Source organism: Puntigrus tetrazona, chromosome 19, assembly GCF_018831695.1.
Source record: "Puntigrus tetrazona isolate hp1 chromosome 19, ASM1883169v1, whole genome shotgun sequence".
Classification (NCBI taxonomy): domain Eukaryota; kingdom Metazoa; phylum Chordata; class Actinopteri; order Cypriniformes; family Cyprinidae; genus Puntigrus; species Puntigrus tetrazona.
In genome coordinates, this window is record NC_056717.1 from 4294283 (window position 1) to 4311705 (window position 17423).

The 17423-nt window shown below is 41.6% G+C and overlaps 3 protein-coding genes across 5 annotated transcripts in view; 1 reads left to right on the forward strand and 2 right to left on the reverse strand.

Annotated features, from left to right (window-relative positions):
- rnmt (RNA (guanine-7-) methyltransferase) overlaps positions 1-2475 on the reverse strand; it is an 11466-nt gene extending 8991 nt beyond the window's left edge. The window contains exons 1-6 of the mRNA XM_043218103.1: positions 2372-2475; positions 1899-2041; positions 1319-1457; positions 1108-1230; positions 345-460; positions 72-253 (exon numbers count right to left, since the gene is read on the reverse strand). Of these exons, the coding sequence (XP_043074038.1) occupies positions 72-253; positions 345-460; positions 1108-1230; positions 1319-1457; positions 1899-2041; positions 2372-2390 (722 nt within the window). The 5' untranslated portion in view covers positions 2391-2475. The remainder of the gene's footprint in view (positions 1-71; positions 254-344; positions 461-1107; positions 1231-1318; positions 1458-1898; positions 2042-2371) is intronic.
- A 490-nt stretch (positions 2476-2965) lies between these two features.
- On the forward strand, positions 2966-7947 carry fam210aa (family with sequence similarity 210 member Aa). The gene is made up of 5 exons (XM_043218108.1): positions 2966-3099; positions 3396-3429; positions 4227-4512; positions 6019-6130; positions 6892-7947. Exons 3-5 carry the CDS (start codon positions 4232-4234, stop codon positions 7156-7158), a joined length of 660 nt encoding a protein of 219 aa, XP_043074043.1. The 5' UTR covers positions 2966-3099; positions 3396-3429; positions 4227-4231; the 3' UTR covers positions 7159-7947.
- Positions 7948-9132: 1185 nt separating this feature from the next.
- ldlrad4a (low density lipoprotein receptor class A domain containing 4a) overlaps positions 9133-17423 on the reverse strand; it is a 72946-nt gene continuing 64655 nt past the window's right edge. For 2 of the 3 annotated variants that reach the window (XM_043218105.1, XM_043218107.1), the window contains 3 exons: positions 14196-14350; positions 13244-13297; positions 9133-12721 (listed from right to left, as the gene is read on the reverse strand). In XM_043218105.1, the coding sequence (XP_043074040.1) occupies positions 12191-12721; positions 13244-13297; positions 14196-14350 (740 nt within the window). In that variant the 3' untranslated portion in view covers positions 9133-12190. The remainder of the gene's footprint in view (positions 12722-13243; positions 13298-14195; positions 14351-17423) is intronic. The other variant, XM_043218106.1, reaches the window with a different exon arrangement.

Below are 17423 nucleotides of genomic sequence, written 5' to 3' on the forward strand. Positions count from 1 at the left end.
TAGCGCTTCAAATATCCCCCAGCGACTTAAGCTATCAATCACTATCAATATCAGTGCGTGTGATATCTTACACCATCTCATACGCATCTGGAGTGGTCCCGATGAAGAATCCTCCCGGCCGGAGTCTCTCACAGGCGTTTCTCAGCATGGTGTCGGCCTGCAGCTCGCTCTCAAACGAGTAATGATACACAAACTGACAGCTGCACACGTCAAAGCGCAGCTCGGGGTCCCTCAGCTTCTCAGAGAGCAGCTCCTGAGACAGACGGAGAGAGAAGACGTGCTCGGTGAGGCACAGCGACTCTCGTCTGAAAGCGTGCGCTCGGTGCGTGCGAGGCGAGCCGTACCCTGCTGCAGTCGGCGGTGATGAACTCCGCCGAGAAGGAGCGGTCGTTGGGATGACCCCTGCGTCTCATGTCATTGTAGCGCTGCTGACACTGCTCGATGGACACAGCTGCGATGTCTGTGACGGACAACACGCAGATCTTTAACAGTACGAAGGCCTTAGAAGACGGGCATGCATGCTTAACATCATGGTTTAGCAGCACCGAAGAATTGGGTCGACGCTCAGCGTGCGCTTTATTTTTATTTTTTGTTAATTGGATTTTGCTTGAATTTTCACGGTATACCTGTTCCTTAAGGTAATGTGAAACCAAAAAAAAAAACGTACATTTTTAAAAGTATTACAGCCTTTTCCTTTGCATTTCAGATTAAGCTGCTTTACATTATAATATGCCATACATATTGTGTAAAAATATAATTCACAACGACCGCTAACTCACCAGAATACAGACGGCACACTTATTTTTCTACTTATTTACCTAAAATGATAGATATTCGGGTATTTCTAAAAGCATCTCATTTCAACTTTAGAGTTAGGAACTGATTCATTTTTATGAATTGGTTAAAAGCGTCCGTTCAAATGAATCAAATCAAACTGAACGATTCATACCATTTCCTCGCTAGAAATCACAGAAAAGTGTTATCTTTTCAGATCTTTTCTCCTCTACTCCACGATTCCAGAATCATTTAAATGAGAAACTACCTTTCAGAGGACCTTCAAATGTACAGACGAAGGCAGACAAGTACGAAGAGGGCTGTGTTAGTTACCTGCACACACCAGTTTCTCAATCCGTCCTTTCTTCCACTTGAGAAGGTCTCCTCCTTTCCCACAGCCCAGGTCCAGCACGGTCACCTCTCTCCGTCTCTCCCTCACCTTGTCCAAGATCTCGCCTGAGGACCAACACACAGACCTCAGAAGAGCAGCTCCGCCTTTCCACTCCACCCAGATCATCTAACCTGAAACAGGACTTCTTCTCACCTATGAGGACACTCTTCAACCAGTTGTTGAAGTTGCGCATGTGGACTATCCTGCTTCTATTGCGCTCCGCCAGGCCACACTCCTGGAGTTTGTTGTAATGCGTGGCCACTTTCTGACTGTGCAATGATTCGTCTGTGACCTGCGAAGCCAAAAAAAAAATCATTAAAAAAACTCTAACCGAGCAGAGAAGGTCACGCTGGAACAATAAAAGTGCTTGTTTTCTTTTGAATGCAAATATACGCGACTATGACGACTTCTGCTTCTGAGAACCACAGAAAAAATATATTAAAAAGAGCTATTGAGCATTTTACACGCATTTCATGAATGCATATATATGTTGTGTAATGCGTTTGTTTTTGTATCATTTCATCACTTGTTCATCAGTGCATCTTCTGCAGTGAATGGGTGCCGTCAGAGTGGGATGTTTTTATCAGCTGACGGCACCCGTTCACTGCAGAGCATCCGCTTCTTAGCAAGCTGCATTTCTCTTAATCTGTACCCAAAAATAAAACGGTTATACGCTTAGGACGGCCTGAGGATGAGCAAACTTTGACTGCTGTTATCATTGCTGTGAGCTCACCTGCTTCTTCCAGGGAGAGTGACCATCATCATCATCATCGCCGTCCCAGTGTCTCTTCATTGAGGAGGAAGAGGAGGATGAAGTTGAAGTCTGGGAAGCATCGGCATCTCGATCAGAGCATTTACCGTCCGCTTCATACAATCCTTTGAACACACAGGCGGTGCATCAGTGTTAACGATATAAAACCCGCATTCGTTCATAAACACGGCAGTGGATCACAGAGGGGGGAACGACACGTTTAAGGGGGTCGCAACCCATCTAAATTAAGTTAATGAAGACAGATAAACATTGCGGTGCGTCAGTGTTGCGTTGATAACGTCGGCGGCACGTGTTTCATCTGTTCAGAGGCTGACTGAGACCGCTTGGACTGAGAACGAGACAAACGTTATACATCACAGCAAGAGTGCATGTGCTGAACAGCATGATTATGCGACAAGGACCGCTGAAGACTGAATCAAAGTTGCTGCACTCACTTGAGTTGTGCGCCATCATGTATCCATAAGAAGCGCTCTTCGCGGGCCGTTTCTGCGGTATTTGACACGAGAGAGGCGGAGCAGCGCCGCCTACAGGACCGGCGTCCACAGCGGCACGGACCGCTTAGTATAGGTAACGGTGGACGTTTTAAACATTTCAGATCGCTTCACTGTACAACACGATATAATCCAGAGCCTCCAGATCGATCTCCACCATTGTTTTTGTTATTTTAAATGGCAGGTTTATTTTACATAAATAAATACTAATTACTAAGCTTATATTTACATAAATATTCTTTTACTAATTACTTATTTACAGTCTTTAAAAGTTTCTTTACATTTAATACCATGTGACATTGTGGACACACAAAATAGGTTTTATTTAGTCAAAAACAGGCAAACCCCATATACATTATATGAAATCGCAATAAACATTTTACTAGAATATTTGAGTAGGCTACAGTATTTCCACAGTATGTCGTTCATAGGTACGTGCAAAGACCAATCATTCGCGACTCTGCGATGCATTCTGGGAAATGTAGTTCCGCGACGAGTTTGCGCCCGTTCTCATCAGCACTAGTGTACCACATTACCCAGAACACAGCGCGCGCAGTCACCCTGCGTAATGTCGCTTGCGTCTGGTCGAGGGCTCTCTGAATGACAGAAGGGACGCGAATACAATGTGTTTGTGGCGGGGAAATTACATCATGCCGAACTTAGTCACTCATGTATGTAGCCGTGCACATTTCTGATGGTCGTGTGTGTTTGTTTAGACAAAGGACGAGTGAAACTTTGGTTAGTTTAGCGCGCCTGTCAGCAGACATGCCTTAGCAAAGCTAGCTGACTCACGTTGGGTTCGACTGTCGTAACACTTCACACAAAGTTGATGCGAAACATTTTTAAATACGATTGTTTTAAGAGGCCAGTCTGTGATTTTGTTTCCTCCTATAAAGTTTAATTTTAAATGTGACTGAACGTGTTCAGATAATGCATCTCTTTAATGTTTTCCAATGTGTTGAACCAGCACCAGGGACGTCATTATTGATGGGATATTGAAGGTAGGAAAAATAATTCACGTCCATGATATATGACTTAATATTTATTACAAAATCTACGTAAAATCTGACGTAAATGCATTGTAATATATGTTAGGAAATATGGTCACATCTTTAGTACTCTTGAAAACTGTTAAGTTAATGTTAATAAACATTATGAATAGAAATATATGTGCTTCAAATATCAGTGTAATACCAAAAGTAACTTGTGGAACATGCTGGTGCATTTATAACTATTTTGATTATTGTTATAATTATTTTATTGTTTTAAATAGTAACAGCAGATTGCCTGATATCAGTCTGAGCTAATATGAACTAATATTTAATATTAATTCAACAGAATTATTCAGTTGATAATGTTGTTTCCTGTTTCTGTTCTTTTAAGTAAAATAATAGTAGTAGTAGTAGTAGTAGTAATAATTACAGTAATTTAAGTAGACTGGTGCTGTCAAATGATTAATTGCGATTAATTGCATCTGCATATTTATGAAGTATATATAAATACACATACATTGAAAACAGAATTTTAGAGAAAATGCGCATGTGCATTTATATATAAACCGTTAAGGACAGTGCACATACATATCTTATGTGAACAAAAACCTTTAAACTGGACGTGATTCCTTGTTTGACAGCACCGATCTAGTCTCAAAGTGGCGTTTGCATCCCATTCTACTGACCATCTGTTTATGTCTTTAGTTTTGTGAGTTTGTGTTGTTTACTTGGTGTTTTTATGAGCCGTATTTTCTGCTCTGTAGCCAGGCCCCTGTCAGCCTGTGGTCTTGTTTCTCTGTCCGCAGACGGGATGCAGCGGTTGGCGTGCGCTCGGGTCCTGCTGCAGGGCCGTCCCGTGCAGATGCTGGCTCCCGCGGCCCACGGCTGCTGGACGGGCCTGCGCTGCGGTCCGCGGGGGATCAGCGGCAGAGAGCCTCCGGGACAGGAGGATCCGGACCCTCTGCAGGACAGGTCTATCGGCCTCATTCAGAGATTCAAGAAAACCTTTAAGCAGTACGGCAAAGTCATGATCCCCGTGCACCTGCTGACCTCTACTCTGTGGTTCGGCACCTTCTACTACGCTGCCATGAAGTGAGTAGATGGAGGATCGCGGTTATGATAGTTTGTGAAGAAATCGCAAAAAAAGGCATTGCGGTTAGCTGTGGGTTATTTAATAACTGATAATAACATCTAACAGGGCTGCACAGTTTGGGGGAAAATCTAGTTCAATTGTGATTGCATTTTAAAATATTTAATGCGATTAATTGTAAAATAAAAGTTTTTGTTTACATAATATATGTCTGTACACTGTGTACATTCTGGATATATGAACACATAGACATGTATCAATATTTGTATAATGTTATGTTTATATGTTAAATATATTCTTATATATACCAGTAATATAAAATTTAAGAGAATATATATATATATATATATATATATATATATATATATATATATATATATATACACACACAAATACATATATATATATATATATATATATATATATATATATATATATATATATATATATATATATATATATATATATATATTAAATTATTTATTAAAGTTAAAGAAAAAAAGGCCTAAAAGAAAAAAAATCCTATAAGAAGCACAACATAAATTTGTATTGTCTGACAAAACAAAGCAAAGAATAAGGAGTATGTGTAGGATGTTTGCAGGAGAGGTTGATCTGTTGAACAGGTGTGTGTGTGTGTGTGTGTGTGTGTGTTTTCTTTCTGCTCGGTCACTGTATGTGTATGGCTCGTGGTGGATTGAGGTAAATGGCACACTGGAATGTTTACTCTGAATGTGGGTCACCACTGTCTAGACGTTTGAGAAATGTGGGAGGTGGTAATAGATGCTTCATTCAGCATGACCTCACTGTGCACAGAAGACAACACCAGGGTCATCATTTTGCCTTCAACACCAGTCTTTACAGCCTTTAGCTCATATTAGAGACGCTCAAGTCTTCTTCTTATTTGAATTCAGTAGATATTTCAATGTCTTTTGTGTATATTTAATTTTATTTTACCTGTTAAAGTATTAGGTATTAGGGTTATTTCATTGAAAGAAAGATCAAATAAAATACAGATATTATTAAATGAAAAATGTCCTTCAATTAATGCAACATTTCTCATTCAAGTTGAAGCACTAAAATTAAATTAAACTGAAACTGAAATACAAATACATTCAACTTAAATAGTAATTAAAAAATACAATTAAAATGGAATATAAAAAAAGCTGCATTAGTATATAAATACAGTATTGCTAAAAATACATGGCTCACTATTAAGAAATATTAATAAAATACGAAATAAAATTCAGGATTTCATAACGATCATCCCTAATCACTTTTCAATATTTTATATTAACACATTGTCGTAGGACAAGGATGGTTCACACAAATAAGACAATTCTGTCTTCGTGTACTCACCCTCAAGCCTTTTTATCTATTTATTGTCTATAAAATAGAAGTCAATGTGTTTGGTTACCAACAGTTTCTCTGTGAAACACAAGTCATTTAGGTTTGGATTGACATGAAGGTGAACAGTCTTTTCACGCCCCCTCTCCTGTTTTGGTTTATAGAGGAGTCAATTTGGTGCCATTTCTTGAGTATGTCGGGTTTCCTGACAAGGTGGTGAAACTCCTGGAGAACTCACAGAGCGGCTACGCACTGACCGCTTACGCCATGTACAAGGTAGGCTGACCGGCTTCTTTTTTTAGTCCACCACTAAACAATTCACTAATGAAGAAAAATGATACGAAATGAACTTCTGTAGAACTTCGAGATCCTTATTAATATTTGCACCTTGTGAAATCGAATAGAGGCTTAAAAATCGATTTCTTTTAGGGCACGGTGTCTTTTCTTGTGCTCTGTAGCTCATTTGAAACAATTTCATTAGAATGACACCGACCTCAATGAACAGACTCCATTTAAGTTCTTAAAAATACAGCCTCAGAAGAATCGTTTCGGTTCCTCTAAGAACTGTTCTGGAAGGGTTAGTTCACCAAAAAGGAAATCATTAAATATGAATAAAAATATTGAATTAAATATTTCCCTCAATATCCAGGCATTTAGACTTCTGGTAGGGGAAAAAAAAAAGGTTTAAGTCTATGCTTATATCATCACGTCCAGTAAGCTCTTTCATTGGCTGTGGTCAACATATCAGTCATTTATTTTTCACGTCATCAGAATAAAGGCCGTCCAAAATATGTGTAAAATAATGTGCATTTTTTTAATAACATAAATCATTCATGGGTTTCTCCTACACATTTCAGTAAGGCACATACTTTACGTTATATTAATCCCTACAAGACTTAATACCCAGGCCTCCCTTTAAGAACACTGTGTGAAATGAAGCGGTTCCGTGGAAGTTAAAAGCTCTTAGTGGAACCATAGGAGAACTCTTTGAGTGTTCTCCGAGTTGATGTGAGGCTGGTTTCTCTGCTCTCCTGAAGATCGCCACACCCGCGCGCTACACCGTGACCCTCGGGGGAACGTCTCTGTCCGTCAAGTACCTGAGGAAGCACGGGCACATGTCCACCCCTCCGCCCGTGAAGGAGTACCTGCAGGAGAAGATGGAGGAGACCAAAGAGAGGATCTCCGGGAAGATGGAGGAGACCAAGGATCGTATATCTGAGAGGATGGAGGAAACGAAAGACAAGTTCACCGAAAAACTTCAAGAAACCAAAGACAAAGTGTCTTTCCGAAAAAAGAAGGAATAGGTTTATAGACTTACGAAAGGTCACAGAGTGTCTCTCTCTCTCTCTCTCTCTCTCTCTCTGTCCGTAATGTCATGAAGATTTGTGTTATTTAATGATATAATACACTTAAGGAAAGCAATGTGTCTTAAGCATATGCAGTAAAATGTAGTACGTAGGCTGTAAGCTCTATACTTACCCTTCACAGAATTATGACCTTAGATTTGGATATAACATTTGGATTCTACTTGAAGTGTTTTATAATGGACGAGAACGAGAGTATGTATGTTTTCTAAAGAGAACAGCAGCTGTGAGGTGTCCAACGTCACATAGGTAATACTTCTTATAACAACATAGCACTGCCTCTTTCAGTTATGTCATTCAAATTAAAGAGTTATCTAATACGCCGCATGCATTACTGAAAAAGAAATGGTCATGTTATGTTGAACTCGGTATTATGCAAAATGGTGTTGGTCAGTCAGAAGCTGTAAGTGTACGTTAAGATGCAGCGCAGCACTGGAGAAATAATAGACATATTCACCAACAGTGCTATCGCTCATTCTGCAAGTCGTCAACAGTCTTCACGCTTTTTTTCCCGTTCGGTACAATCCTGCCATATTTGTGAGCTCACTTTCTGCTCTTCATGTCTTTGGGTTGTCACGTGTTTGCCTAATAACTAACGAAGGTGATTATTCAAAAGTAAAAGTGTCTGCAGGTGAAGCACTGGTGGGACTGCGAGGCCTTTTTTTGTTGTCTGTTGAAGGATCTTCCACTTGGCTGTCAACAAGAATAAAAAGATAAGATCTCGTCTTATTTCATGCGTTTCACAGATCAGTGTCAAGAACCTGTTAGAGCTCGCTCCCCATCAATATCCTTTTAATAATGTAAAGGTCCCATGCTGTACACCTATTTTGGAGGCATTTTAGGTGGCGATGTTCTTAAGAAAATAGACAATAGGAGAAAATAGGAGCTCTCTGATTGGCCTGTTTTTCTGAGTGATGCATAAGCAGGCCAATCAACGGCTCAACAGAAACGATTGTCAATAATGCTAGATTTTGCACACTTAAGTGTTGTTTTTCATGCATTGTTGTGATTAGCCGGACAAGTGGCTAGTTGTAGCTGTAGAATGTGTTGCCCTTTGAAACTGAAACGTAAACATCTTCATTGTGACTAGATGGACTTAGACGTGATTCACCTCACAGTAACGATCCTGTCGGGTCGTCCGTCCTTGGAGTGAGGGGTTTCATCTGTTAAAGTGAACCTTTTCCACGGGTTTCTGTGTTGTTGCTCGGTGGCGTCTCAGACGCTGGGCGCTGACCGAGTAGATCTGACGTCACATTTCTACATTAGTCAAAATCTTTTTTGAATCTTAGATGCTAGTTACATATAGCCTACAAAATATGGAGTACATCAAATTAAATGCTTAATCAAGTCTTCATAAGATGAGAACTGCTATAAAACAAGGATCCATTGTTTTTCATGCTGGACTTCAACCTGAAGACATGACTGACTTGTTACACCGAATTTCAACCATGCATTATTTTGATATTCCTACAAGATACACAGCTACACCGGTCATTTACATTTTACTGATTTTCAACCGAGGAGGAGGAACTAAAAGTAAAACTAGCTCAGCTGCTTTCTAAATAGGAAGTTTCTATTAAGAATCAACTTTTTTTTTAACAAAATGATGCATTAATTTATGCACCAGAGATGAATACAACCAATATTTTTAATATTTATCCAGAGCTTTGCATTCAAGTGTCCCATACATTACTCTGACTAAAGTAAATTGGTTCATTCAGTATGAAGCAGCTGTGAAAACAGAGATTTCTAGCACTTGCTGAGGGAAGCCTGACTCTTTTTCATTTTTTTTTTTTACATTTTTAATGCTTTATCCTAGTTTTTCTTTTATTTATTATTTAATGGCAAGTTGTAAGTTGACTTCAGTTTGAGCAGCACAACATAACAAACAAAAAGCACAAAAGAGACTCGTTCTCTGGTTCTTTTCCTCAACTTTAATTGCTCTCTCTAGCCATTTGATGACAGCGAAAGAACAAGCGTGGAATCGTTTCATGAGGGACTACAACAGTATCTTTGAGCAATAGTTTTATTGTTTGTTTTTTTTATTCTCGTATTTATTTATTTTTTTGTATTTTTTTTTCAGTGGGTTTTTAGTCACCTTTTTTTTCCTGTAAAAGTATTGCAATTAACAGACCTCAAACTGAAAACCGCTGACATCACAATTAAATAGAACAATAAAAAATAAAAATAAAAAGGCGTAAGGACAGCAGCGTTCCTCGCTCACTGAACCGTTTCTTCTTGTAGAAAAAAAACGAAAACAAAAAAGTTTGTAGTCCACAATATAGCTCGTACAGTCCTGTGACGTGATCTCGCGATGAAAAACGTTGCTGTGGATTGGCGGGAAACTCCAGATCCCGCGGACCGAGAGGCCGAGCTGTTTCTGGAGAGGAGCCCGCCGGCGAGGAACCACACTGCTATGCCGAGGAAATAACGACAACATGAACATGCAGTAACGGTCAGCTATGGGCTGGGTTATCCTCATTTGATGCTCTTTTGTGTACCACGCAGCTCGATTATGTGCATAAAACCAACGACGGAATGTTAGCCGCCCGCCACGGATGTCCCGCCGAGCCGATGAAGCCTCGTCCCGCTCGGAGAGCAGGCCTCGCGGGAGCCCAAAGGTCGAGGGTCACGGTACAGCGACGGGGGTGTCCCGCGTGGCGGCGGCCGCACGTCCAAACAGCTAGCAGTCACGAAATAAACTTCAATAAATAAAACGACAAGCGCTGGCATTTATAATTCTCTCTCTCTCTGGAAGTTACAAAAGCAGCAGCTAGTTAACCTTTTATATAACTGCCTTTTAATCAGAATATTCGTTTCATCACATAACAGATTTGCATTTACTGTATAGGAAAAAATATATATAAGTCGTCATTTTGTATTTCTGTGACCATACCGTAGCATTTCTCTTTGCAAACTTTACTCTGTTTTACAAAAAAGACAAAGCACAATTGAAGGCATTCACAAAACTTGATGCCACCGTGTTAAAGTTTTCTTTTTAATATTATCTATACATTATATTACAGTATTAACAATGCTTTCTTGTGGTTTTCTACCCATTGGGTAGGATATGTGCATAATATATTCAAGTTATATACAGCACCGTACAAATAAACAGAGTCCGACTACTGAAAGAAGCACCATAGGAAGTGAGGCACAACAAAGGTGGGGACTTTTGAGTGCAAGTGGGTTTCTATGTCTGCTTAAACATGACTGTTAGGCACCGAATTTGTAACATGCAAACCTCTCGGCTGCAAACGTAACACATTTGGGTTCGTTTTCCTAGTACGACTATGACGGCGGGAAACGCGCTAATGTTAACGAAAAACCAAAACGGAGCACGGACGTCTATGTCTGGGGTGTTAAGCGGTTATAAAGTAACGGGAAAGCGGACATAGGCCTACGTGATGAACGAACAGCAGCGGTAGCGGTAGCAGCAGCAGCAGCAATACAGTACGAACTCAAACTGCGCGATCAGAATGAGCGACAGGAAGCGGAGCCGATGGCGGGAGGCCGGGGTTTCCGGAGCCGGGGCGGATGGGCGGCATTACAGTCTCGCTATTCAAAGGGGGAGGAGATCGTATAAAAGCCTGTTTGGGGAAAGAAAGTGGCGCTTTTTTTTTAGTCCACTTCGACTAAACATCCCCGCGAACCGGTCACTTTAATAAATAGCTAGTCAATAAATAGTTTTTCTATGGGAATTTCTAAAGGGAAGGCCAAAGAACGACGGTTTACGAAGCTCGGGTGCGACCGGAAACACAATCAACACGTCTGAAAGCATTCCAAGGTGTGCCATGTGATTGAGTACGACTTTAAAAGAAGACGAAGAACAAAGGGGAAGGGGGGTGTACCTCGTCGTGATTGGTACATGCGTTTGAACTGATATAAATACCGATGACAAATAAAGAGATAACAAGCGTGTTCCTGTGCTGCCTCGGAATAAAACGGCATTTCAGGAGAGGAGAGTAAAAGATAAAATATGAGATCCGTATACGATCGTGAACTAAAGTATAGTATGGATAACTGGAGAGAAAAAAAAAACAATACGCATGCTTTTTTTTAGTGGAAAACAAAACAGTGTGAGATATGACACACTCGCTCAGAAGGGGACGGGATGTGCATAAGACTACAGTTCCCATGATTCCCTTGCACTTGGACCCCATGACGATGCTGAAGTGACGCAAGTTTAAAGTGCTACTCGACAGGATGAAAGTGGCGTGTGTGTCGTGACTTCCATCCGCAGATATCCATGCCAATATCTCTCACTTGGTCAGTGGAAAAAGTGATCTGGAATTTGAACAGCTCGTTAAACCCTCTCTCTTTTTTCTTTTTTTTAAATAAGTGCCATGATGCAGTTCAGGTGTGGAGATTTTAGGCTGGATCAGAGTTCTACATCTCCGTTTCAGGAAAATGTGAAACAAAAAAAGGAAGAAACAAATCCCGGGAACCATGTGGATTGAGCGTGAAAAGTAACTAAGGGTAGGCGTTTCTACTCTTGAAAGAATAAGTGCAACGTAAAGACTTTTTGTGGTTGTTGTTGTGAGTCACATCCCCAAGAATTAAGATTTCTTTTGTCATGGCACTCAATTTGGATTTTGATTGGTTGTGAACAGTTTTTTTTTCGTGCACGAGTCCTGGAAATGCACAAACGAATAGAAAATTTCTCAATCCTATGACCTATGTGGTCTCTCACGCAAGCAATCTGTGCCAACACACGTGTTCTTTAAATACAGGAAAGCATACAAAACCAAACAAACAAAGAGATTTAGCCGAGGAGCCCAAACATCCATACAAGGCCCCGAAGTTCTAGCAAAAACAAAACGAAAAAATTCCAAAAAATAAACTTTGTAAGCTTGGTTCCTCAATTTTCGATTCAAATTGTGCAAGGGGAGCGTTTAAGTCCCCTTCAGGTCCAGGAGGAAGTACCGAAGAGCACGTGTGCTCTCTACTGCCCTCTCCAGGTGCGTCCTAGTCACACGGGTTTGTCGCGCCGGCTATCCTTAACCTTGACGAACAGGGTTGTGCTTGCGCCAGGCTGGGTGGAGCGGCTGGCTGTCCTCTGGTTGGAGGGTGGTGCGTTATTGCTGTGCTGGTGCAGGAAGGAGGCGGAGCCCGGGTACGTCTGACCCATCACCTCGCTGTAGGTGGGCGGCGGCCCCTCCACGTGCGAGTTCGAGGCACTCTTGCCAGAGTTGCTGCTCGGGGGCCGCGGGCCGCCTCCGTGCACGTAAACGTCTATCAGGTCGCTGTCGAAAATGGTCCGGTTGGGGGGCGCACGCACGGACGCACGGCTCAGCTCGAGCTGCTGCTCGGGGTCTCTGAGCTGCAGGGTACAGGGGCCCTTGTAGGGCGGCAGCTCCTCGCCGTCTGACAGGCAGATGGTGGGCGGCAAGTGGATGTCCTGCTGCAGGTATGGGTAGGTGGGCTGGAAGCGGCTGAATCGGTCCCTTTGCATAAATGAAGGTGGGTTGAAGCGCTCTCCGCTCCTTGGCCCGTACATCACCTGAACGTAGGGAAGAACATTATTTTTTTTTTACTTTGTTAGAAATAAACCCATAAATAGTTATTTGACCAAACATACAGTAAAAAGAGCAATGCTTTTAAATATTTTTTTTTTTTTGAAAATGATTTAATAATTTAAAATAGCTTTATTAAAATGTAATTTATTACTGTGATCAAATTAGAATTTTAAGGATCGTACATATTATAATTATAATATGCTGATTTGCTGCTAGAGAAACACGATTATTATTATCTATGTCAAAAGTAGTTTGCTTTTATTTGTGGAAACCTTAATGTTTTTTTTCAAAAAGCTTATCATTGTGTCTATTCAGTGTAAATATACTCCTTTCCGAGCATAAATGTTAAAATGTGATGATTCATTGTCATCGAAAGGGCGGAAAAATATTGTGAGTTTCGTGCTATTAGCTGTGCTGTCCAGCCATAAACATGACAGTAAAACCTAAAAGTAATGAATACAATTTTGCCAGAAAGGTTGAATAATAGGTCATGTGAGTTAACTAACCTCAGTGGCTCCTTGTTGCGTCACCAAACTATCTGTTGGCCATGCACAGCCGTCCTATTATACAGAAAAGAGGATCCGGTGTGAGTCATGCATTAAGAACAAGACATAAAACTTCATCTCATGCATTAGAGGTTAAGTTTGGGAGGGGGGAAAAAAAATCTCATTCGCTCCAGGCATCAGAAAAGTTGATCTAAATGCACATGCAGTAAATACTAGAATACATTAATATCATGCATTATTAATTCAAGACCGCTGGTTAGTCTCGTGGCCTCTAAACATGCAGCTGTAGAAACTGTGCTCTTGTCGAAAATTTATGAGCTTGTTTCTGAATTTAAGAGCTTGATTCCTTTCATGCTCTGCATCTGTTGCTAAATCACATCTTCACCTTCTTCATATTTTTTTATGACTCTCTCTCTCGTTCTGGGAGACGAAACGGACTGCAGTCTAGACAAGCATGTCTCGCTCTCAACAAACAGGACGTAAATCCACATAGAGAAGAACCGGGGATGTGCAAAACTGTGCATTTCCAAAACAAACCATCGTGTTGCTTAAATGACTGGTTAGAGAATATACTTTTACTTGAGACTTTCTTAATGGAATGTGGACGACGTTTATAGCGCAAGACTACCGCAGAAAACAGACTTATAATGCATAATGAAAAATAATAAAAGGCAAAGCTCACAAATGGAGCAGGTCGACCATCCTGACCCATCCTTAGTAACTACGTAATGCATTTGTGCAGGTGTACAGACACAAAGACCCTGAAGCTGGCACGCACATTGCTGAGTCCCATATGAACGTGGTCACAAAGTCACACACATGGTGATCAAACAAAAGAACAGGAACTCTACACCCACTCAGAGCGCACACAGACAGGACACACATGGTGACTGGAGAATCAAACGAACACCCACTCAGAATAAAACACACACACACACACACACACACTTACCGGCTGCATGCCCTCCTCTCGTTGACGGGCCTGGCTGTGGCGTGTGAGGAAGGCCCAGGCCGACAGCCGATAGTGGTTCAGCAAACAGATGATCACAACTACCATTACAGTCATCACCACAATTATGATTATTATCTGAACAAACTCCAGTTCAGCTGCAAGACAAGAAAACAGAGAGAAAACCCATTAGCATATTTCACACATTCACAGAGCTGCAGAAGTACGTTTTGATTCAATAAAAAGGAGCTGTGGTTTTCAGTCGCTTGTTTTAAAAAAATCCTATGCTCGGTTGCTTAAAATAATAAAACATCTAAGCTCAAAATTGCTCGCTGTTTGACCATGATATCAATCATGTTTGCAGCATGAACAGGTTTGTGTTTTCATTTTTAGGGGTCGTGGTTCATTAAATATGGTAATAGTTATTACTGTTGATGATTTGTGAGCTTAAAGAGACCTCAGAGAGGCACGCTAGACAGTTGCTTATGAATAAGTAAAGACATAGCGAACCCGTTGTGCTGTTCATTCTTACCACCAGGGGGCAATAACGTGAACACGATCGAGTGTGTTGAGATCGGGTGGGTGGGGAGAGACCAAAAGCAGACTCAAAAAGTGACGCAACGGACTAATCCACAAAAATGTTATAACATGACGTTTCAAATGGCTTTTCTGACCTAAATCAAGTCAAGAATGGAGAAAAAGAGAAATGAGAGAGGGTTTTGGGGCTGCTCCATTTTTATTATTAATGCGAGCTGGATTTTAACAAGCACTGCCCGCATGAGCAGCACAGCTCAATATGTCTGCTAGGCCACAGCTCTGATTTCATAAAACTGTTTCATAAACTGATTATGTCATGGTTCAATCTCGCTTAATCAAAGGAAGGAATTCGTTTTTTGATGTTAATTCGAGAATCCTTTGAAATGAATGCCTGAATGAACACGACAGTCTACTCGTCATTATTTTAGAGATTCTTGTGAAAAACGATCGGGCATGTTGTTACAAACAGGCTAGAGCTCTTTCGGCCTCCCGCTGACCCTTGAACACGCAGATGGACCCAGTCAATATAGACTTGTTCTCCAGTCGCATGAAAACATGTTGATATGTGCCACACATACATTCAGAGAAATCTTGTTAGCCCTGCTGACCACCGAGTAACTCAGACATTTCACACGGATGTTTCGAGGCGATAGGAAAACCGCTGCAAAGCTGCGACACTGAAGTAAACACCATCAGCTGCAATCTACACTAACATTAAAGGTAATCATTTTCAAACGTACAGCTATGACATCAGCAACCCACAGTGGACTTTGTTTTACGCAGGAAAAAAAGATCTAAATACAACTGGTGCTTTGATGGTCTTCTCCCAGAAGCTTCAAATTCAAATTCATCCTCATGCAATGAAACGCCCCTCTATACATTTTCCAAATGCATGTTACGTGTCTTACTGTGAATAAAATGTATGTTTCATTCATGCAGTTTCGCTAATTGTCCTAACGGGATCTTCTGGTGATGATGCTGGACGTCTCCCATCATCCAGTCCACTTAAACCTGCCTCTGCAAGCTTATCTGCCTCCACTTTTGAGTGCAAGGTCCACCTCTCACAATACAATCACCAACCAGTGCAATAAATCAAATCCTCGCTCTACATTTTGTCATTCGTGATAATCTGTGACACTCGGATGAACGTGTCAATGAAGACATGTTGAAAATATTTATTGAAAATAAAACGAATGAATTAACCACAATAGCTTGTCGGTTGTTGATGACCAGTCAACCAGACTCGTTTTTTACTGAAAGACAGTTTTGTCAAGCCAGTGGGTTCTTTAGGTGAGCCAGCTTGAACTTTAGTTTCTGACCTTTCCATCACTGCCACTTTCTCTCTACAAGAACAAGGCCGTAACCAGGATGCAGTTGGACCATGTAGTGACACTGTTAAATAAGCCGCATTGGCACTGGCTCTTTGCCACGGCTCTTCTGGAGAGAGTGCTTGCAAGACAAGGCCCCATCTGTTGAGGGCTTGGAGAAGAGGACCAGAGACCAGACGCATCTCAGGAGTTAACCCAGCACAGGAGATAAAACGGCCCAAATCTGCTGCCCCTAACCGGATTATGGCCTGGACCAACTCCAAGTGACAGACAACTGGTGGTAGATGGAGGGGGGTGGGGTATGGTGAACATGTAACTGACACATCTCAACCTCTGAGACACTAGGGTTGTAATCTCAGCCAACCTAGAGTACCAGGCACCACTCTAGCACCTTTCCTCCATCCAGGACTGTTCACTGCTGCCGTTGGCTAAACCACTGTAACAGTTTTCTCTAAGCCACCAGGCTAATCTTATCAGAGTAGCCTCACTCTGTCCTCCTTAGAAATGGCCTGTTCTGACCCAAACAAAGGGTGATGTCATCTAATGTGGTTAAAATGGGCTGTAGCCAGGGTGGACACCAGGGTGGACTCGACTGAAAAGGCTGTAAGGTACAGGTGTACAGTCCATTCAACAGGTTGTTAGAAAGACAACGATCTTTTGCCAGTTAACCAGTCAACGCCTGAACCTGTACCAACTCTACGTTTATCTCTCACAGCTTTAATATGTCAAATTAAATATGCTGCCTAATCGTACTAGCATCCACTAAAAGTAGGAGCGTATCGAGTGTGTCTGGTCTCATTTTTAGCCAAATTAGCTACAAATAAGATGCCAATAAAACTGTGATTCATCAGCTGTTTCATCACTAATCTAACAGCGCAATTTACATAAACCTGTAATCCCTATATAAAATCATATTCCCTGAGCCTTGTCTAACCTTCCCTGTGCTAATCGGCGGGTTCAAGCATCGAAGTCAGACGTGACGGCATCCCGGAAGATCTGTTAATGTGTTATGATTACAGATACAAACCCCAGACAGAGCAGACACAACAAACCATCGTCAGCCTGTTTGCGACAGGGCAGAAATGTAAACAGGCTGCGATAATGTGGCAACAACTGCACAACAGCGAGGGAGAGAGGCAGCTGGGCTAATTCGGGTTAGCCTTATGCGGACTCTCTGAGATCAGACAACTCAATCCTCTTACCCCTACGTATGCTGCTCCATTGTGTTGTTAGCTAAGAGGAGATATGCGCTAACACCTGTCACAGAGCCTCTAACAGGCTCTTAGGTGAGCTGGGTGTGCGTCGTTCAAGCAGTCGTCACCTCGTCTGTGAGGTCGGAAAGCCCCGAAACAGGCTAGAAACTGCG